Source organism: Phyllobates terribilis, unplaced genomic scaffold (genome assembly GCF_046119375.1).
Source record: "Phyllobates terribilis strain yellow unplaced genomic scaffold, ASM4611937v1 Scaffold_60__1_contigs__length_8166268, whole genome shotgun sequence".
NCBI classification, from domain to species: Eukaryota; Metazoa; Chordata; class Amphibia; order Anura; family Dendrobatidae; genus Phyllobates; species Phyllobates terribilis.
In genome coordinates this window covers 4733265-4757144 of record NW_027362820.1, presented here as the reverse complement: position 1 = coordinate 4757144, position 23880 = coordinate 4733265, and the positions used below count along the sequence as shown (strand labels likewise).

Below are 23880 nucleotides of genomic sequence, written 5' to 3'. Positions count from 1 at the left end.
TCTATCTATCTATTAGATTTCAAAATGTTTATGAATTTCTCTAGAAAAATATTTAGATTTGAGAGTCCTCAGTGGTTGATACCTTTTAATGGCTAACTGAAAAGATGGTAACAAATTGCAAGCTTTCAAGACTACTCAGCTCTCTTCATCAGGCTAGTATACCACAAAATCTGAAGAGTCACATATTTATACACAATAAGGGTATGTGCACACGATGCAGAAATGAAGCAGAAAATTTCTGCATCATTTCTGCATCTCCCTGGCAGAAAAAACGCATGCGGATTGTACATGTGTTTTTCCTGCGTAATACATGCGGATTCACATGCGTTTCCGCATGCGGATTGACAAGCGCTTTCCAGGCGATTTTAGCATCACTTGGAAAGTGCTTGACAACTAGGTCACACTATATAAATCCATGCAACCGGCATGGATTTATATAGTGTGACCGTATAAGAATGTTTAAAAATAAAAAAATAAAGGTACACTTATCTTCTGATGCCCCGACGTGTGCTGCCTCATTCGTTCCTGGCTTGTTCCTGGCTGCCGGGATATCGCGAGACACTGCACTGAAGGGCCTGCGGTCACATGACTGTGACGTCACCGAAGGTCCTTCAGTCTTGCACGCGAGCAGAGGGAAGGAGACCGGGGGCCGTCAGAAGGTGAATATATCTTTATTTTTTATTTTATTCTTGTTTTTACAGTTTCTATGGTACCTGGGTGTGGAGGAGGGTCTCCTGTCCTCCACACCCGGGTACCATCCGCACATTAGAACGCGCCAATAACGCAAGTACAAATGCAGTCTTGCGGAATTGGCGCGTTATAATGCAAGTCAATGGCGGCAAAAACGCCGCGTTTCCGCAAAATTAATGGACATGCTGCGGATATTTGAGCGCAGCATAAACGCTGCGGAAAAATCCGCAGCATGGGCACAGCACATGCGGATTATCATTGGGGAACATTGTTGCCCTTCTACCATGCGTTTTTAATGCATTTCCGCAGCCGCAGAAACGCTGTGGAAACGCATAAAAAACGCATCGTGTGCACACAGCCTAAGACACACAAATTATGCAATAGGTAAGACAGGTGATGAAAAGCAGAGTTATTATTAAAGAGATAAACAGTTCTGGCTATAAATATTTTTGTAGATAAGGAGTGTGAAGGTTTTATTGTCCTGTGTCCAGTGTTGTGATGACCTCACAGGTCTGAGTCTGAGGAGCACATTCCTTAGTTGATGTAGAATGACATAAATCCATGCGACACATTCATTCCTGTTCTGAAAGTGTTAAAGGTCACCATCAGTTTATATTCTGAGATTCTTCTTTTTCTTTGAGATTTGAAGTTACCTTTTAATACCAGTAATTTCATGGCTTTTGTGCTGTGATCAGGGGAACAAAAATGCTTGGCTACAGGCAGATCTATTCTTTTTTCTTTTATTGTGTGGCGATGATAATTTTTGCCCTGTCTCCCCTACATACAGACCCCCAGCTGGACATTTGGTACATATAATTAAGTACACTACATTAGATGTGATACAGCTGAACGTACCTGGGATCTTATAGTCCTGATGTGAATTGGGGATCTTCATCTTGTCTGTGGTCGTTATAAAAGGACAGGTTTTGCATTTTTTCTGGTTGCAAGGAAAGGTTCCTGTAGCTGGTGGAGATGACAGGGAGCTTCTGACTTTGTCAGGAAAACTTGGTCAGACCTTGCAGCCCTCTGGCGCCCCCTTATCCTGCTGGTTAAACACAGTATTGACCGAGGATAAGCAACAGGGCGCAGCTGCTCTCATTTATGTCGACTATTGTGGCACGTGATGTGACTGGACGTATATATACCACCAGTTCCTTGAATTTCTCTATAAAATGATCTATGACAATGATTATATAATGTACATTGTGGACCATTCAGCCTCAGATGCAGAGTGTGAACATTGCCAAAAATCTATATTGCACATTTAACTGAAATAAATGATACAATTCATCAGAAATGTTAACCATTTAGACGCTTTTCCAAAGTTCCGGATAAATATGAACAAAATGTAAATGTTGATTGATAAGCCGTGAATTCAGCGGGTCGGTCCTGAGGGAATTTACATCCCATGTAGGAATTCAGAGGATCTGGGAAGGGATTTCGCACCATATGAACAACACCGGATGGAATGGGCCCAGATAACCCGGCACCCAGGCTGGAATAGATCCATAAGCTGGTTTTCTTCGATGCCGATATGAAAGAAATAAAAACAAATATTTTCTAACACTTTTCTATTTTTTTTATAATTATTTGATATTAACCCCTTTACTACCTTGGGTCAGGCCCCTGTGACGTGCCGGGGAGGAGGGGGGATATGGAAATGAAGCTAATAGGCGGGGATTTCTTCGCGTTCCCCAGACGTGAAGCTTGCCAAAACTAATTTAATAAAAAGCTATTACACAGCAAGTAGACCTCTAATATGGGACATACAGGTGAGTATAGATTCACACTTCTATCACCTGTATCCCCATATTAGAGGTCAGATAGGTCCCAGGGGGTGACAGATTCCCTGTAACATGTTAACTGCCATGGGTGGACTCCACCTGTGGCTGTTAGGGGCACATGACAGCTGTACTGATCAGCTGTCATGTCCCTGGAAAGGTGCGGTGTCATCACCGAAGTCCACACGCTTCGCACACGCGCAGTTCCACATGCGTCGTACACACGCGGCTCCTCTCCGTGCACCTCGTACACGCTTCTCCGTACACCTCGTACACACGCGGCTCCGCTCCCTACACCTCGTACACACGCGGCTCCGCTCCCTACACCTCGTACACACGCGGCTCCGCTCCCTACACCTCGTACACACGCGGCTCCGCTCCGTACACCTCGTACACACGCGGCTCCGCTCCCTACACCTCGTACACACGCGGCTCCGCTCCCTACACCTCGTACACACGCGGCTCCGCTCCCTACACCTCGTACACACGCGGCTCTGCTCCGTACACACGCGGCTCTGCTCCGTACACCTCGTACACACACGGCTCCGCTCCGTACACCTCGTACACGCACGGCTCCGCTCCGTACACCTCGTACACGCGCGGCTCTGCTCCGTACACCTCGTACACACACGGCTCTGCTCCGTACACCTCGTACACACGCGGCTCTGATCCGTACACCTCGTACACACGCGGCTCTGCTCCGTACACCTCGTACACACGCGGCTCCGCTCCGTACACCTCATACACACGCGGCTCCGCTCTGTACACCTCGTACACACGCGGCTCTGCTACATCCACACTGTAAACCCCTCCTGACCCCACACATAAACTTCAGCTCATCCAGCACCATGACAACCAGCACAGCAGAGTCCTGCATCCACTGAGGCCCCTGATCATGTGACCCCTGACTCCTCCCCTCCTGTGACCTCATCACAGCTCCTGTGCGCACAGAGCAGCCATATATGTGGTGGCGGCTCTGCAGGTGGAGGTATGTGGAGACCCCCGTTACTGGGCGCAGGGGGCATTAACCCCTTCTGCACGGAGACTCTTTTGGGGTCTTGTGTTGCCCCTTTATAAGAATCATAAGGTTTTTGTTCTGTCTCCTGTAATAGATACATACGACCCAACTATGGAGACAGGAAGGGAGGAAACGTATTGTTCTCATAGTACAGGACCCCTTTACTGGCCCCACAGTGTAATGCCCCCAATATGCCCCTTATGCAGGATGTATGATGCCCCCACACAGTGTAATGCCCCCATTATGCCCCTTATGCAGTATGTATGATGCCCCCACACAGTGTAATGCCCCCATTATGCCCCTTATGCAGGATGTATGATGCCCCCACACAGTGTAATGCCCCCATTATGCCCCTTGTGCAGGATGTATGATGCCCCCACACAGTGTAATGCCCCTATTATGCCCCTTGTGCAAGATGTATGATGCCCCCACACAGTGTAATGCCCCCATTATGCCCCTTATGCTGGATGTATGATGCCCCCCACAGTGTAATGCCCCCATTATGCCCCTTATGCAGGATGTATGATGCCCCCCCACAGTGTAATGCCCCCATTATGCCCCTTATGCAGGATGTATGATGCCTCCACACAGTGTAATGCCCCCATTATGCCCCCTATGCAGGATGTATGATGCCCCCCCACAGTGTAATGCCCCCATTATGCCCCTTATGCAGGATGTATGATGCCCCCCCACAGTGTAATGCCCCCATTTTGCCCCTTATGCAGGATGTATGATGCCCCCACACAGTGTAATGCCCCCATTATGCCCCTTATGCAGTATGTATGATGCCCCCACACAGTGTAATGCCCCCATTATGACTCTTATGCAGTATGGATGATGCCCCCACAGTATAATGTTCCCACAGTACCGCCTGAGATCCTGCAGTTGGAATAAGTCCTGAGGTTTTACTGTTGGAATAAAACCTCTGGAACATGGTTTTCCCTTTTTCTGCTCCCCTACATAAATACTCTTGATATCGAGGCTTTGTACAATAATATACCGCATGAGGATGGTATCAGAGGAGTAAGACATTTCTTGAAATGGAGATCAGTAGAGTGTAGCAGACATAATGACTTCATGGAGGATCTTATAAAATTCACTCTTACACATAACTTCTTTCTTTTTGATAGGAAGTACTTCCCCCGAGCTCAGCGGTACTGTGATGGGGAGCCTCTGTGCCCCCTTGTATGCTAACCTTTTTCCTGGGCTGGTGGGAGGAAACCACAATATGCAGAGATGATCATAAGTGGTGACACCCATATATTGGGGTGTGGTATAGATATATTGACAAAATTTTTATCATCTGATCAGGGACGAGTGAACAGTTTCTTGAATTTGTCAGGAAACTCAACATCAATAGAGTGGGCCTGAGATTTACAACGGAGTTTAGTTATAACCCCTTGCCTTTCCTGGATGTACTAATCAAGAAAGAACTGGATGTGACCCTAGGGACATTCATCTACCATAAACCTACAAGCACTAATAAACTATTGAAGTGGGATAGCCACCACCCCATCTCCCTGAAAAAAAGAATACTCAAGGGCAAATTTTTATGGTCGAGAAGGACGTGTTCAAATGTCACATTTTAATATACAGACAATAGACATGAACACAAGATTAATGCAAAAGGTTACCCACAGTACATTTTGGATTTCGCACGATTGTGTACAGAAAAACGGGAGAGACAGACTCTTCTCCATACCTAACCAAGAGACCAAGAAAAAGATGGGATAACACGAGTAATAGGAACTGAGTAACCAAATCTTTAATATCTTAACAAAACACTAGGATGTACTTGTGGCCGACCTGGACCTGAAGGGAGCTGTGGGACCTATTCCCACAATAACTTCCAGAAAGAGTCGGTCAATTAGGGACCATTTAGTGCATAGTGTCTATAAAAAACCTGCACGCAAGGGGACTTGGCTGGATAGAAGAATCTGTAGTTTTTTTTAGATGTGGAGAATGTTGTACATGTAATTGGATGAGTGCATATAAATCTTTCTCGAGTTCCTCCGCCGGTAAAACCTTTTTCCAGAGGGATTAATCCAACTGTAAAACCTCAGGATGGGTATATATGGCCATATGCACCTGCTCCCTAGATAATGTAGGCAACAAGACCAAGACGGGATCTATGAGGAGGGTGGGGGAGCATTTGACCAATATACGCCATGGTCGGGACACCCCATTATCGAGACACATGAACAGTGTACATGTTACATAGTTACATAGTTTATAAGGCCGAAAAAAGACAAGCGTCCATCCAGTTCAGCCTATTTCTTGTGCACTGCAGCTATTCCGCAGCGTTGATCCAGGGGAAGGCAAAAAAAACCCATGCAGTATAGGCCAATTTACATCATTGAGGAAAAATTCACTTCCCGACTCCAATCTGGCAGTCAGATTAAATCCCTGGATTAATTAACTATCACTAAGCATAAGATGTAATTTTATTGTTCTCAAGAAAGGCGTCCAGGCCTCTCTTGAACTCATTAAGTGAGTTGGACATCACCACTTCCTCTCCCAGAGAGTTCCAGAGTCTCACGGCTCTGACCGTAAAGAATCCCCTTCTATGCTGGTGCAGGAACCTCCTTTCCTCCAGACGCATAGTGTGCCCCCTCGTCTTTGTCACCATCCTTGGTATAAACAGATCATGGGAGAGATCTCTGTACTGACCCCTGATGTATTTATACATGTTTATGAGGTCTCCCCTAAGCCTTCTCTTTTCCAACGTAAATAGGTCTAATTTTGACAACCTCTCTGGGTATTCTAGTCCCTCCATTCCCTTTATTACCTTAGTCGCCCTCCTTTGTACCCTCTCTAGCTCCAATATGTCTTTCCTGAGCACCGGAGCCAGTGTACAGTGAAACCGAAGACATCTCCAATTGCATCATTGAGGTGGTTAAACCCAATGTAAGAGGAGTTGGTCACAATAGATGTATCCTCAAAAAGGAAAGTGAGTGGGTCTCCTGACTGTATTCACTAGTCCCGAAGGGACTCAATGAGCAAATTTCATATGCCTGTTTTGTGTGAATACAGCCCCATCCTGGATTACATTTTTGGATTTTATACTCTACCCATTGCTACTCAGTTCCCTGTGAATGGGGTTCACATTTTGTTGTACTTTATCGAGATATATTCTATATTTACTATATAGTAATTAACAAGTATGATGATCCTTGTGTATCTCTAATTATGCAATAGGGTTCAAATTTGACCATTTAGGAATATACTGTGGGCCATCATCCAATATTTTTTGTAGTGATGAAGTAGATCTAAAAGCCTATTGCATGATGTGAGGCTGTGCAATATGTGACGCTGAGTCACTTTTCACGGCCAGGCCATGAGAAGGAATAGTCAAGGAGTCCGAAGTCAAAAGCCAGGAGGGTACGTCATAAACCGAGGGAAGAGGCAAAGGCATAGTCAGGTAACAGTCCATTGGTCAGAATACCAGAAGGATAGCGGATCAGAGCAGAAGGGGTCAGGCATCAGAAGATCAATACACAGAACACTAAGGCACAGAGCCACAAACCTCACACTACGTGAATGTACGTCTGGCAGAAAAAGCCCAGTTAAGTAGCCTGGCAGTCACCTGGAATAATGAACACCTGAAGATAGCCGGTGCCTCCCAGTCTCAGATTGGACAGCCGAGCTGTCAATAAACACACTGACTGCTTCAGCACGCCCCTGTACCTGACTGGATGACCGAGCTGTCAATCAAAGTACCGACAGCTTCAGCATGCCCCTGTACATGATTGGACGGCTGAGCTGTCAGTAACTGCATCCCGGACACAGTGAGGGGTGGAACCGTGACCCAATACTTGTTTTTAATCTCCCATGATGCTGATCTCAGAGACAGGACTTTTCTATATTGGTGGAATGCAATACAAATTCATTATGCACTTCGGCGTAGAACATATACTTCTGGACATGGGCAGTCACAGATAGGAGACTGGGATGCTCTTCAGAGTGGAAAGCACACATCCAGGCATACGTAATCTCCGACAATGTTCCTAGATACGCTCTGGTGTGTAACACATAACTACGGACATGCGCAGTCACGGATATGAGTGGAGCGGCAGCAATCAGTTTATCTGGAGTTTCAGTTAAAGCGCGTCACTTCCGGACATGCACACTAGGGGATGGACATTATCGAACCTCTAGCTCATGAGAATTAACGCAGGCGCAGTACATTATTGTAGACAGACTCCATTCTATATACACTATGTCAATTCACCTCTAGGAATGGGAATGAGCCTCCTAGTCTGGGGAGGGGTTTTGGATGAAGTTGAATATTTAAACATGGACACCTGGCTATTAGGCACACTCCTGAAGATGATGTGTGTTCAGATGTTTTAGCTGCCTTTGATTCAGCCTGTCTCATCTGTTTCCCTTCAAGCCAGGACTTGCGTTTTTTATTTGTCTCAGCTATCTAATAATTGAATCTACACATATAAAGCATACAGTGTATCACTTCCTCACAGTAAGACTCTTCTAGTTGTCCATAGCAACCAATCAGTGCTCAGCTTTCATTTTACCTCAGCAGCTTCATTGTTGAAAGCTACAATCTGGTTGCTATAGCCAACCAAAAAGATCTTACTGTGAGGCAATTCTCAAAAATGAGGCCCCAGTTACCTCTGCAACAGCCGTTGCTATAATTACAGACTTTAGACCAACTTATCAGGTTTCCCCCCCTTGCGACTATATGATTGCTGCACCTTTAAGAGTGACTCCTTGGATGCAGTCTCTAACTCTTTGAGACCCTTTGGGCAAAAACTGTGGTTTGGCATTTGTGGCACCCCAGTGGTCCAGTTGCCACTGTGGCCTTGCCTCCCTCACAGGGGGTAATGCCATGCCTGGTTTACCAGTATACAACACTTTCCTGGCTCCAAACCAGAAAGGGGAGCTCCTCCCCTTCAAATTGGAATCTGGAGGCGGGGTTAGAAAGAGTTAGTGGAGAGGAGTTGGAGACAGGAGAGCGACGAGGAAGGACCTGGGGAAGGGAGCTGTGTACAAGCTCGCCCCAGAAGAGAGAAGCGCAAAGGAACCGGACACCGGAGTCCGTGGTTGTGGGGCACTGAAGGCCCAGCAGCCGAATCCGGAGGGCAGGAGACTGCAGGTCTCCTGGCCCCACCAGACGCCCGGCGGCACAGCAGCACGATAGGGCACAGCACCGCCACGTGGGAGCGACACTTAAGGAAGGCCCGAGCTGTCTGCCATACGGGTAAGGAAGAGACGTTTTACTCAGGGACAAGGGCCGCAGCATAGCTTCAAGTAGCAGGGCCAAAGAGAATAGCGCAGAGGGAAGGCCTACAACTCTACATGGCGAGGTGGATCCCCAACTTGCTTCCAGGCCGCCTGGACCTCTACTACCAGCTAGTACCCGTGCCCCGGTCTGCCTAACTACCGCAAGTAAAGATAAAAGGAAACCGCCATTAAGCTGTGGACTGGTCATTATCTGCGGTATCACCTGCATTACACCGTATCAACAACATCCACCTCCACAATTCTACATATACTGCCCTGGAGCTTAGCTCTGCCTGTGGAGAGCTGAACCAACTCTGCTGTGTGACCATCAGCTCCAGAGGATCTGCACCGCAGCGGCGGCCCCATATAGCCGCATGCCACAGGTGGCGTCACGAACATTATCTCTAAAAACTTTATTTCCCCTTTTACTTTCCCTTTAATTGACCGCCCTGGGTCACGGACCAGGTCACTGCCACCGTGACATCCCCAGCACCAACCGGCCCGTCTACTGAGTACCCCACGGCCCAGGGGGTGCATCACATTAAACACACAGACACCCATTTTTTTCTTTATTTCTATAGAGCCTAAATTCTGGGGACAAATCTTGTCAAGGTGAACAATTTTTAGGTTTCATGTTTGCAGTATTTTTAGTCTGATGTTAAAGACGGCAGCGCAAAATTTCACTCAAACCAGATGAAAAATGTTTTGTATTCTATGGGCTCCACACACAGATTTACTGCTTTATATATGTAGATATAAAGAAGAAAGCTAAATAGTGTAAAATAATAAATCTCATATCTTTCCCTTATTACCTCCAATAATTGTATTATTACACAGGATTTTTATGATGTTACATCTGCTCATCTTCGTCTCATTAAGGTCTTTACAATATTGGATCCTCTCAGCGAAGATCTCCTATATAAGAGAATTTTCCTTTTTGATCCATCAAAGATGGATATGGACAGAGACAAGATGGCGGAGAGGATATTACACCTCACCCTGGAGATCCTCTTCCGGCTTACTGGAGAGGTGAGAGATTCTGATGACGTCACATTACATCATTCTTATCTATGGGAATAACAGATGGACAGAACTGGAGAGGTGAGGACTCTGGAAATGTCTGGAGGGAGATTTATTAATGTGTCTCTCCATAACCAGAATTACACAGTAGTGAAGAAGACCTCTAGTGAGCGCTGTCAGGACCCTGTGTCTGAGGGATGGAGAAGACCCCTGAGCCCAATCACGAGACCTCCACCTCACCCCCTGATACATGAGGACATCAATGACCAGAAGATCCTAGAACTCACCTACAAGATGATTGAGCTGCTGACTGGAGAGGTGACACTGCTGGGAATGCTGGGACATTATACAGTAACACTATGAAGGGATCGGGGGGTGACGGTATCATTTTATATGTCAGGTTCCTATAAGGTGTCAGGATGTCGCTGTCTATTTCTCCATGGAGGAGTGGGAGTATTTAGAAGGACCCAAAGATCTGTACAAGGATGTCATGGAGGTTCCCCAGCCCCTCACATCATCAGGTAATAGACAGGACAAAATACACACGGCCTATAATTATTTGTATGGAAAGAATGAATTCAGTCCCTGTATGTGTTTCCTCCAGATCTATCCAGTAAGAGGACAACACCAGAGAGATGTCCCCGTTCTCTTCTTCCACAGGACTGTAAACAAGAAGATCCCAATGTTCCTCAGGATCATCAGGTAGATGGAGAGAAGGTGTCATGAGATCTTCCCTATGATGTGTAGACGGCTGTGAAAGTCTTGTTTTATCCACCAGTATTACAGTTATATGAAAAAGTTTGGGCACCCCTATTAATCTTAAGCTTAATGTTTTATAAAAATTAGTGTTTTTGCAACAGCTATTTCAGTTTGATATATGTAATAACTGTTGGACACAGTAATGTTTCTGCCTTGAAATGAGGTTTATTGTACTAACAGAAAATGTGCAATCTGCATTCAAACAAAATTTGACAGGTGCATAAGTATGGGCACCTCACCAGAAAAGTGACATTAATATTTAGTAGATCCTCCTTTTGCAAAAATGACAGCCTCTAGTCGCTTCCTGTAGCTTTTAGTGAGTTCCTGGATCCTGGATAAAGGTATTTTTGAGCATTCCTCTTTACAAAACAATTCCAGTTCAGTTAAGTTTGATGGTCGCCGAGCATGGACAGCCCTCTTCAAATGATCCCACAGATGTTCAATGATATTCAGGTCTGGGGACTGGGATGGCCATTCCAGAACATTGTAATTGTTCCTCTGCATGAATGCCTGAGTAGATTTGGAGCGGTGTTTTGGATCATTGTCTTGCTGAAAGATCCATCCCCTGCATAACTTCAACTTTATCACTGATTCTTGAACATTATTGTCAAGAATCTGCTGATACTGAGTGGAATCCATGCGTCCCTCAACTTTAACAAGATTCCCGGTGCCGGCATTGGCCACACAGCCCCAAAGCCCCAAAGCATGATGGAACCTCCACCAAATTTTACTGTGGGTAGCAAGTGTTTTTCTTGGAATGCTGTGTTTTTTTGCCACCATGCATAACGCCTTTTTGTATGACCAAACAACTCAATCTTGGTTTCATCAGTCCACAGGACCTTCTTCCAAAAAGAAATTGGCTTCTCCAAATGTGCTTTTGCATACCTCAGCCGACTCTGTTTGTGGCGTGCTTGCAGAAACGGCTTCTTTCGCATCACTCTCCCATACAGCTTCTCCTTGTGCAAAGTGCGTTGTATAGTTGACCGATGCACAGTGACACCATCTGCAGCAAGTTGATGCTGCAGCTCTCTGGAGGTGGTCTGAGGATTGTCCTTGACTGATCTTACCATTCTTCTTCTCTGCCTTTCTAATGTTTTTCTTGGCCTGCCACTTCTGGCCTTAACAAGAACTGTCCCTGTGTTCTTCCATTTCCTTACTATGTTCCTCACAGTGGAAACTGACAGGTTAAATCTCTGATACAGCTTTTTGTATCCTTCCCCTGAACAACTATGTTGAATAATCTTTGTTTTCAGATCATTTGACAGTTGTTTTGAGGAGCCCATGATGCCACTCTTCAGAGGAGATTCAAACAGGAGAACAGCTTGCAAGTGGCCACTTTAAGTAGCTTTTCTCATGATTGCATACACCTGGCTATGAAGTTCAAAGCTCAATGAGGTTACAAAACCAAAAAAAGTGCTTTAGTAAGTCAGTAAAAAGTAGGTAGGAGTATTTAAAACAAGAAAATGATAAGGGTGCCCATACTTATGCACCTGTCAAATTTTGTTTGAATGCAGATTGCACATTTTCTGTTAGTACAATAAACCTCATTTCAAGGCAGAAACATTACTGTGTCCAACAGTTATTACATATATCAAACTGAAATAGCTGTTGCAAAAAAAACAATTTTAAGAAAACATTAAGCTTAAGATTAATAGGGGTGCCCAAACTTTTTCATATAACTGTATATGCTCTATATTTGTGTCATGAGAATGGTGGAGATGGCAGGATTAGAGCTGATCATAGATATGACTTCTTATCTGTTTGTGACTATTACAATATTTGTTTCAGGGTGAAGATCTGACCCATATTAGTACTACAGAGACATATGTAAGGGGTGATGAGTGGTGTAAAGAGGAGATTCCTACATATGACCATCCAGGTGAGTAGTAACCACTAAATACAGAAAATAACAGATTTATCTCAGTCACCGGCTGTAGCTGTTTTATCGGTTGTGTAGTCCAATCTTATCACAATCATGTGACCACCATTTTGCCACTAGACCACAACATTCTCTTAGACCCAAAACTGTTCAAATGACTTCAGGCATTGAAAGCCCTCCTGTATAGAACTTACAACCTGAAGGATCCCCTTACCCCTGGGATTGGAAGACGTTGACCGTGACCTGCTCAGATCTGTAAACTACAAAGCCAAATGACAGCGTACGTAGAATGAGCTGAAAAGTTAAAAATCACTTGATAAAAAATTATCATGATGGGCCTTTAAGAGAAAGCGGAGGGTAATGATGCTGTTGGCTTCTTAGAACCCTGATATCTTATTGGATGAATCTACATACTCCATTCTGTGCTGCTGAATAAGCTCATATGGTCCCTACAAGACCAGGTCCAGTCTTTGCGGCCAAACTTGGCTGTAATATACATTTATTCACGCCTGCAGGAGATGTGTTGGCATGGCTTGAGCCCTGGTTTCATGGATTCACTCCACGTCATAAAGTACATTGTTTTCAGTCCCAAGGAATTCGGATTAGCACAATCTCTCCTGAAATGGGGGCACTAATACTTTCTCTACTCTCCTGAACGGAACTTATAGTAGCTCCAATGGTCCATACTACATGAGTGCATCTACGGTTTAGTGTTGTAGTTCTCTGCCGATACATACGTTCTTGATGTGGGTGAAACATGTTTTTTTTTATTCTATGTCTATTTGTTTACAGTTTTTCCTTTTGTATGATTTGTGGTGGGATTTGCCTGCCTCACTTACAGTTAGGTCCATATATATTTGGACAGAGACAACATTTTTCTAATTTTGGTTCTAGACATTACCACATTGAATTTTAAACAAAACAATTCAGATGCAGTTGAAGTTCAGACTTTCAGCTTTCATTTGAGGGTATCCACATCAAAATTGGATGAAGGGTTTAGGAGTTTCAGCTCCTTAACATATGCCACCCTATTTTTAAAGGGAACAAAAGTAATTGGACAGATTTAATAATTGTAAATAAAATGTTCATTTCTAGTACTTGATTGAAACCCTTTGTTGGCAATGACGGCCTGAAGTCTTAAACTCATGGACATCATCAGACGCTGTGTTTCCTCCTTTTTAATGCTCTGCAGGCCTTCACTGCGGTGGTTTTCAGTTGCTGTTTGTTTGTGGGCCTTTCTGTCTGAAGTTTAGTCTTTAACAAGTGAAATGCATGCTAAATTGGGTTGAGATCAGGTGACTGACTTGGCCTTTCAAGAATATTCCACTTCTTTGCTTTAATAAACTCCTGGGTTGCTTTGGCTTTATGTTTTGGGTCATTGGTCGTCGTTTCATACTACAGATGGACAATCAGTTTGGCTGTATTTGGCTGGATCTGAGCACACCGTATGGCTCTGAATACATCAGAATTCATTCGGCTGCTTCTGTCCTGTGTCACATCATCAATAAACACTAGTGACCCAGTGCCACTGGCAGCCATGCATGCCCAAGCCATCACACTGCCTCCGCCGTGTTTTACAGATGATGTGGTATGCTTTGGATCATGAGCTGTACCACGCCTTCGCCATACTTTTCTCTTTCCATCATTCTGGTAGAGGTTGATCTTGGTTTCATCTGTCCAAAGAATGTTCTTCCAGAACTGTGCTGACTTTTTTAGATGTTTTTTAGCAAAGTCCAGTCTAGCCTTTTTATTCTTGATGCTTATGAGTTGCTTGCACCGTGCAGTGAACCCTCTGTATTTACTTTCATGCAGTCTTCTCTTTATGGTAGATTTGGATATTGATATGCCTACCTCCTGGAGAGTGTTGTTCACTTGGTTGGCTGTTGTGAAGGGGTTTCTCTTCACCATGGAATTTTCTGCAATCATCCACCACTCTTGTCTTCCGTGGGCGCCCAGGTCTTTTTGCATTGATGAGTTCACCAGTGCTTTCTGTCTTTCTCAGGATGTACCAAACTGTAGATTTTGCCACTCCTAATATTGTAGCAATTTCTCGGATGGTTTTTTTCTGTTTTTTCAGCTTAAGGATGGCTTGTTTCACCTGCATGGAGAGCTCCTTTGACCACATGTTTACTTCACAGCAAAACCTTCCAAATGCAAGCACCACACCTCAAATCAACTCCAGGCCTTTTATCTGCTTAATTGAGAATGACATAACGAAGGGATTGCCCACACCTGTCCATGAAATAGCCTTGGAGTCAATTGTCCAATTACTTTTGATCCCTTTAAAAACAGGGTGGCACATGTTAAGGAGTTGAAACTCCTAAACCCTTCATCCAGTTTTAATGTGGATACCATCAAATGAAAGCTGAAAGTCTGAACTTCAACTGCATCTGAATTGTTTTGTTTAAAATTCCTTGTGGTAATGTCTAGAACCAAAATTAGAAAAATGTTGTCTCTGTCCAAATATATATGGACCTAACTGTATGTGAGTCTGCAAGTCCCTGATAGTCTTTAAAAAAAGGTCTCCATTGACTCTTCCAAATGCCTGAGATCTAAATTTAAGACACCTCAGCTCTGCACTATTATAAAAAGTTCTATTTAGATGTCTAATATTTCTTCTTGAAACTAATCTGATAGAAAATATTGGCATTTTTTGATAATTTAGATTGCCAAGAGCCCCCGAGCCCCATTACCCCAGAGAGGTTTCACCACTAGTTACTCATCTCAATTTTTTTTTGCTGATGAAGACTGTTGAGTTTTTATTCATTTCAGTAGATGTGTTATTGTCTTTAGTCACAGTTTTGCCCATCAACATTTAATACCTCTACGTGGATATGGACTTACACAGAGACCCCTAGGCTTGGGCCACTGTGTTACCTTCTGTTCTGTGGAGTGAGATGGGAAGAATAGTCAGATAGCCGGGTGAGAATGAGGAGGGCAGAGAAAATACAAAATCAGAAGTCACAAGAGTAGTCATTCAACGTGCCGGGGTCACAACAAGAAACAAATACACAAGCCGGGAGCTGAGCACAGAGGACTGAACCAGAGGAGAACAAGGCTGTATCTGGCAGCTTCCAGCAATATGCTTCCAGCTTTAGTAGGGTGCGGTGCTTTCCAGTTGGCTGAAGCAGGGAGCAGATTACTCCAGCTGGACAGCACACACACCCATACTGCAAGACTGGATGGTACTACTGGTCCCAGGCTCCCAAATCTTAGTGGCTGGACAGATCCTGCGTTGCCCAGAGCTTCTGGTTCTGACGTCTCTTCCATCACCAGCGCCACCTGCAGAATGAATAAGGCGACTCCTGGTGAGAGAAGCAGACGTCGCAGGAGCAGATCCCAGAGGAGATGGGACACACCATTTGCAGAAGCCCTAATATGACAAAATGGTAGTAAATGAGAGCAATAAAAATCCCCATTGTGGAGATTATAACCCTCAATGAATAGTAGTGACTATTATGACTTCACAGCCACTTTACAGAAATTTGTGCACAGTGGATGTTGGAGAGTGAAAATTGCAAATATACCATTTCATTACCCAACACATAGTGCCCAGATTGTGCTCCAGGAGACACACACCGTAAATTAAGTGGGTTCTTCTCAATATAATAATGCCAAATACATGGATGCTAAATGTGGTTTGGGCGCGCTGCAAGGCTCAGAAGTGAGGGGGAGACTATACTTTGGGAGAGTGGATATTTCTGGATTGGTTTATGGGTACATGTTGCTTTTCAAGAGCTTTTGAGCCACTAATAATGGGGAAACCTCTGTTTTTCCATTGACAGATGATGGACCTGAGTGGGGACTTGTTTTTTTTTAGATGAGTAACAGTTTTTATTAGTATTATTTTTGCCTACATAATATTGTTTGGTGGTTTTTTATTCCATGTTTGGGAGGCAGGATGAACAAACAATTGAACACCACGCTCCACTGGTTCATCCTATGATGTTTTCTATTAGGCCGGAGTCACACCAGCGTATGGTATCTGATACAAGAGCATCAGATGTGATATGCTATTGACCTTCGGTTCCTGCTCTTCAGCGATCAGGAGCCGAGTGTCCTGCTACTGTGCTGCGATTTTCTTGCATGAGATGATCGCAGCACAGGTGCAGAAGAGATGGAGAAAGTATTTTCTCCATCTCCTCCATGGTCTGACCCGGCGTATATCGGACTGCACTGGGTTGACATCCGTGTGCAGTCCGTTGTTTCACTTCCACCCATAGACTTGTATGGGTGCGAATGAATCGAGTATCGCTGCTAATCACAGCATACTGCGATTGTCTTCTCATGTCGAATCAGCATGAGTAAATAATCGCTGATCTGAGCTGGCCGATATAATAACACTGGGCCGAGTGCTATGTGATGTTTTATTGCATAGCACTTGGCCATGTTATACAGTAGTGTTACTCCGGCCTTATACTGTGAACTGTCATTGTCTTGGTGAATAATTCAATATTTTTACATAACTTGGCATTTCTACTGACAGTTTAAGTAGAAATGTTCAAAAATATAAAATTCGAGGATATTTTATTCAAAAATAATAATTGGTTTTATTCTTGGCAGATGACTGTACCAGGAGATCAGAGGGACAGCTGACATCTTCAATTTTTAAATTAGTTGAGCTTGAGATCCCACAGGATACAACTAAAGTGAATGCCACTACTGCAGATATACCATCATCCCTTCACAGCAAAGATCTGTCATCTGATCCTATGAAACAGGTCCTGTCTTCTGATTCATTACCGACTACTAAGGAAAATCAAAGTCACAAAATAAGCATTAAAAAACAAACTACTGGTAAAGCTAAGAAGCCATTTTCACAATCAGAATATGGAAATAGTTTTCCCCTCGAAAAGTCTTTTCTTAAACATCCAAAAATTCACACAACGAAGAAAATATTTTCTTGTTCCACGTGTGGAAAATGTTTTAACCACAAATTAGGTCTTGTTAAACACCAGAGAAGTCACACAGAGGAAAAGCCATTTTCATGGTCAGAATGTAGGAAATATTTTAAGCAGAAATGGAATATTGTTATACACCAAAGAATGTACACAGGGGAAAAGCCTTTTTCATGTTCAGAATGTGGTAAATATTTTACATGGAAATCAAATTTGTTTCAGCACCAAAGAATTCACACAGGAGAGAAGCCTTTTTCATGTTCAGAATGTGGGAAATTTTTTACCCGGAAAGCGAATCTTGATATCCACCAGAGAACCCACACAGGGGAGAAGCCATTTTCCTGTTCAGAATGTTTAAAATGTTTTAATTTTAAATCGCTTCTTGATAGACACCAGAGAACCCACACAGGGGAGAAGCCTTTTTCTTGTTCAGAATGTGGAAAATGTTTTAACCAGAAATCAGATCTTGTTATTCACCAGAGAACTCACACAGGTGAGAAGCCATTTTCATGTTCAGAATGTGGGAAATATTTTACATGGAAATCAAATTTGGTTCAGCACCAGAGAACTCACAGAGGAGAGAAGCCTTTTTTCATGTTCAGAATGTGGGAAATGTTTTAACCAAATTTCAACTTTGCTTGACCACCAGAGAACTCACACAAGCAAAAAGCCTTTTTCATGTTCAAAATGTGGGAAATGTTTTATCCATAAATCAGCTTTGGTTAAGCACCAGAGAGCTCATACAGAGGAGACGCCTTTTTCCTGTTCAAAATGTGGAAAATGTTTTACCCGAAAAGCGCATCTTGATATCCACAAAAGAACCCACACAGGAGATAAGCCTTTTTCCTGTTCAGAATGTGGAAAATGTTTTAATTTTAAATCGTTTCTTGATAGACACCAGAGAACCCACACAGGGGAGAAACCTTTTTCCTGTTCAGAATGTGGAAAATGTTTTAATCAGAAATCAGATCTTGTTATTCACCATAGGACTCACACAGGGGAGAAGCCTTTTTCATGTTCAGAATGTGGGCAATATTTTACATGGAAATCAAATTTGGTTCAGCACCAGAGAAGTCACACAGGAGAGAAGCCTTTTTCCTGTTCAGAATGTTGGAAATGTTTTGTAAAGAAATCTTCTCTTCTTAGTCACCAAAGAATTCACACAGGGGAGAAGCCTTTTCCATGTTCGTAATGTGGGGAATGTTTTACACAGAATTCATCTCTTAATAAACTTTAAAGAAATCACACAGGGGAAAAGCCTTTTTCATGTTCAGAATGTTGGAACTGTTTTAACTCTTCTGTTCCTAGGGTACATGTGAAGTTGTTACATCACATGAGCCCTGCGCCCAATCAGCTTCATTCGGCTTCACTGTCCCCTTCTTCGGACGTATTGAACATCAACAAGAAGCCAGGGCTGCTGCTGCTTTCTGATTTCCTCTTATTGTTCGATGTGTCCAAAGGTGGGGACAGTGATGCCAGCGTGAATGGCCGCAGAGCTCAGATGACATAAAAATGTCACATAAGCCTCGGAAACGCAAGTGCTCACACCACTGAAACTGCACAGGCATGGGACGTTTGTATAATTGTTTTCATTTTAACAGGACCAAATATGAGGAATGAGAAGGGGTTGTCTAAGAGTAAAGATGTGCGGTTGTGGATGTTAATAATCACCTAGGCAGGTTATCGATGCAATTAGTTTTATTCCTTCCGGCCATGGTGAACAGCAATTCCAGGTAAATGTCCAACAGGCAATTCTCTTAGTCCTAGAGTTCCAACCTGTGATCAGTAGTTCCACTGCCCCGTACCAGGTGATACCCACTGTCCCCCAAGTTTTGGTTGGCCCACAGCTTTTTGTATCTCCCGCCGGTATATTGGCAGTCACAGCATATGCTCCTTTGGATGATGGATATCACAACCGCAGCCCGTGATTCCACCCAGCTCTCCGTCCGACTAGCAATGAATCTTCCCTTTCTCCTGCACAGGGTTCAGCCCCCTGAATCGGCAGAAGAGCTCACCCCTCCCTCCCCCAGCTAATTGTGCCTTAGTGGAGATATTTTCTCAGGTGGAACCCTCCCCTGGTTTTGCATGTGAGACTACCTGTGGTGACGGAGAGAACAATGGCCCAAGGTCTTGGAGCTATGGTCACTGAATGGAATAGATACCGGAGGTTGAACTGATGAGCAAACAAATCACTAACAAAACACAGCAAGCAAATTTCTAACAAAATACAAAATTAAGATTGATGAAAAGGGGTGCTCAGTGCTGGAAAAGTATTTAGAAAGCGGCCAGGTCCTCACACTAAGTACTGGACAACCTCTTTGAAGATCAAAAATTCCACACAGAGAGAAGCCATTATCGTACCTAAAGTGTGAAAAAAGAATTACCGGAACATCGTATTTTGTTGACCATCAAAAATAACTCAGACGAGGAGAAAATATATATGTTATTGACAAATTGTACAAAAACATATAACAGACAAGCATATAATTAGATGAGAAAGGGAAATTACTTTAAAACTTTTTTTTTGACTATAAGACACACTTTTACCAAGAAAAAAATCTTGCTAATAAGTGAGTGCATCTTATCGACAGTGTCCTTCCAGATCACTGAGAGAACTGCTCTTCCACCTCCAGCCCCACACTTATCTAACTGATTGGTGCAGACCAGGAGAGGAAAGTAGCGGGATCTGCACAGAGGCTGCATGTCCTGAGTTAGCAGCTGAAGAACCTTCTACTTGACTAGCTCAAGGACCTTCCAGATCATGTAATCAAATCACATCACCTGGAAGAAACTGCAAAACGGGGTAATGTATATACAGTATGTGTATGCAAATGTGCATATGTAACAGAGGTGTGTGTGTATATAAATGTGCATATATAGCAGAGCTGAGTGTGCATGTACTGTCCATGCAGCAGTGTTATGTGCTTGCCTGACTGTCTATGCAAATGCTGGAGCTCATCCCATTGATTGCCCGTACTCCTTTCCTGTGGGCATAACACTACTCAGACAATGCAGGGTGAGGGTACCACACTCCGGTAAGAATTTATTAGTCACCAATGGTTAACAGCATATGGTATTAGGTATTCAGTGGCGCTGGTAGGTATGCCTCTTTGAACCTGCTGCAAGTAAGACAACTTACCACAAGTGGTCAGGGAATGTTAGAATAATATGCTTATGAACTTGCGCTCAATGGAGGCATATACAAAAGTGGGGTGACACTCGAGTTAATTAAACATAAGACAATTTATTAAGAAAAAATGATAAAAATAGGTCTTTTTGATAAAATTAGTTAAATAATTTAAAAAGGAGGGATGAGGTGATGCGTCATATGGGGTATAGTTGGATGGGTGGCAGGCGTTCTTCTCTGTTGAGGAAATACTTGGCACGTTGTAGGACGAGTTTGCACCTGGTTAAAAAGCGGATAAGTATTAAGTGAAAGGGAGGGGAGTTTGGTAAACAGTTCTTAGGGAGTGTATTATTGGAAGCTACAAACACGAAACGCGCGTTAGGGGCACTCTGGACCACTTGTCCTGACCTTGGGTAATTATAATTGATTTGATGGTTATTGATGTACTTTAACCAACACATATACTGTTTTGTTAGGTATTTTCTATTCATGTTTATGGCAGGGTTTCCTTTGGTTTAAATCCTATGACAGGATGATAAGCATCTGTTATTAGCATTGGTGATGGTGTGACATTTGTTCACTCTAACACAGTGGAACTATACAGAATTTAGTATTTATATGTGATACATATTTTTTTGATGCCCTGTTGTGTCTACCTGCTGTCTATGCGATTTATCAATACTTACCCACTGCAATAAGTATATAGTGTCTGTGATTTCCCAGATATATCTACACTTACCTCTTGTTAAATTTGTCATACAATATATATGCCCCCTAGGTCAGGTTTATATTCTTGGTACAACTTATTTTTCGGTATTTAATATTTTTATTATTTCTGCTCAATACAATTTCTTATATTGTATCTCTATTTGGCTGTATACTCCTAATTTCTTCTATGTAGGATTTATGCTTGATACATAGGAGGGCCTTTGATTTATTGGTCTTATATCGGTACCTTTGCAACCATATTGTTCAAGATATACTGATGGTATTGATTACAGAAAAAATTCCAAACTACTGAAGGTTCCAGTGAGTGCTGTTGCAGCAGTAATCTGGTAGTTGAAAGAACATCATTTCACCATAAACCTGCCACAGCCAGATTTCAGACCGAAGAGTGAAACAAATTATCCTAAAAATTGTCCAAGAGCCAACTATTATCTGAGGAAAGCTACAGGAGGACCTGGAATCAGGAGGTAAAATTGTTTCAAAGAAAACTATAAGTGATGCACTCTAGCTCCATTTCTGAACAAAAAGCATGTTCAAGCATGTTTAACCCCTTAAGCCCCGAGGGTGGTTGGCACCCCACAAGTGACCCCATTTTGGAAACTAGACCCCCCAAGGCACCTATCTAGACGCATAGTGAGCACTTGGAACCCCCAGGTGCTTCACAAATTGATTCATAAAAATGAAAAAGTGTTTTTTTTTTCCACTTTTTCATTTTTATGAATCAATTTGTGAAGCACCTGGGGGTTCCAAGTGCTCACTATGCATCTAGATAGGTGCCTTGGGGGGTCTAGTTTCCAAAATGGGGTCACTTGTGGGGGAGCTCCAATGTTTGGGCGCACAGGGGCTCTCCAAACGCAACATGGCGTGCGCTAACAATTTGAGCCGATTTTCCATTCAATTTGTTAGTGGACACCATGTCGCGTTTGGAGAGCTCGTGATGTGCCTAAACAGTGGAGCTCCCCCACAAGTGACCCCATTTTGGAAACTATACCCCTCAAGGATTTTATTAAGGTGTATAGTGAACATTTTGAACCCAGAGGTACGACACAGAATTTGTTTACATTACGTCATCATATTGAATAAGTTGTCATTAGTCTTGAGCGCAAGTGCTCGCTACTTGAGTTTGCATCGGGTACTCAGGTATGCACCATGTACAGCGTGTGCTCGAGTGACATGCTCGAGTTCCTGCTCCGCATGTTTCACGGTTATTACGGTTATTAGACACCCAAAAAAAAAAACATGCGGGGATCGCTCGTGCATGGCAGGCAATCCCCGTAAAGTTTTTTTGGCCGCGAAGCATATGGGGCAGAGACTCGAGCATGTCACTCAAATACCCACAATACTCAATACATACCAGAGCACCCGATGCAAACTCAAGTAGCGAGCACTTGCGCTCAACACTATTCGCCATATCGTCATCTTTTTTTCTTACTTTTGAAAAAAATCCCAACCCCATCACAACCCTAGCCCTAACCCTAGTATAACCCTAACCATAGCACAACCCTAGCCCCAGCACAACCCTAGCCCCAATCCCAGCCCTAACCCTAGCCCAATCCTAACCCAAGAGTTTATTTTTGACGCCGTTCCTTGTGCGGTATAAGTGATTAGATGACTTTATTCTTCGGGTCGGTGTGATTACAGCAATGCCAGAATCATATGGGGTTTTTATGACTGACAGCTGTCACACACTAAAAGACGCATTTTTTGTAAAATCTAGTTTTTGCATCGCCATATTTTGAGAGCTATAATTTTTCCAGATTTTGGCAGACAGTCATGTGACGGCTCGTTTTTTGCGGGATGACTTGACGTTGTTATTGGTGCCATTTTCAGGCACGTGACATTTTTTGATCGCTTTCTATTCCGATTTTTGGGAGGCAGAATAAACAAAAACCAACAATTCAGGAATTGTTTTTTTTTTTTATTTATTCTGTTCCGTGTGTGGTAAAATTGATGAGGTAGCGTTATTCTTCGGGTCAGTACGTTTACAGCGGTACCACATTTATATTGTTTTTTCTATGTTTTGCACTTTTACATAATAAAAGCAATTTTATAGAAAAAAATATTTTTTAGCATCGCTTTATTCTGAGAGCTATAACTTTTTTATTTTTCGGCTGATGGAGCTGTATGTCGGCTTGTTTTTTGCGGGACGAGATGACGTTTTCAGCGGTACCATTTTTATTTACATGCGTCATTTTGATCACCTTTTATTCCACTTTTTGTTTGGCGGTATGGTGATAAAGCATTGTTTTTTGCTTTGTTTTTTTTTTTTTTTTTTTTACAGTGTTCACTGAAGGGGTTAACTAGTGGGACATTTTATAGGTCAGGTTGTTCCGGACGCGGCGATACCAAATATGTGTACTTTTATTGGTTTTTTTTTTTTTTTTAATAATAATATTTATTGATGGGTACATTATATTTTTATTTTTGGTGGATTATTTTTTTTTAATATTTTTGCAATTTTTTATTTTTTTTTTTCACTTACAGACAGTTTATACACTTTATTACTTTGTCCCATTCTGGGACTTTCACTTTTTTTTCTCTGATCGCCTGCATGGCACAGGAATGCAGCACCATCCCTGAGCCATGCAGGCTGTCAGCGGTGCACATTGAGAAGATTGTTTGGAGATGCACTGCGCATGTCCAAACAATCTTCCTGCTGTCTTGTGACCCGGATGTTGTCATGACGACATCGGGTCGTCATGGCAACACCCGGGAAGCCTTTGCAGACTGCGCTGGAAGCC

At 43.2% G+C, this 23880-nt stretch overlaps 1 protein-coding gene across 1 annotated transcript; it reads left to right on the top strand.

Annotated features, from left to right (window-relative positions):
• Positions 1-455: 455 nt before the first annotated feature.
• On the top strand, positions 456-20105 carry LOC141192385 (uncharacterized). The gene is made up of 8 exons (XM_073661903.1): positions 456-659; positions 9610-9759; positions 9889-10068; positions 10151-10271; positions 10355-10452; positions 12298-12388; positions 16952-17882; positions 17950-20105. Exons 1-8 carry the CDS (start codon positions 456-458, stop codon positions 18476-18478), a joined length of 2304 nt encoding a protein of 767 aa, XP_073518004.1. The 3' UTR covers positions 18479-20105.
• The last annotated feature ends 3775 nt before the right edge of the window (positions 20106-23880 follow it).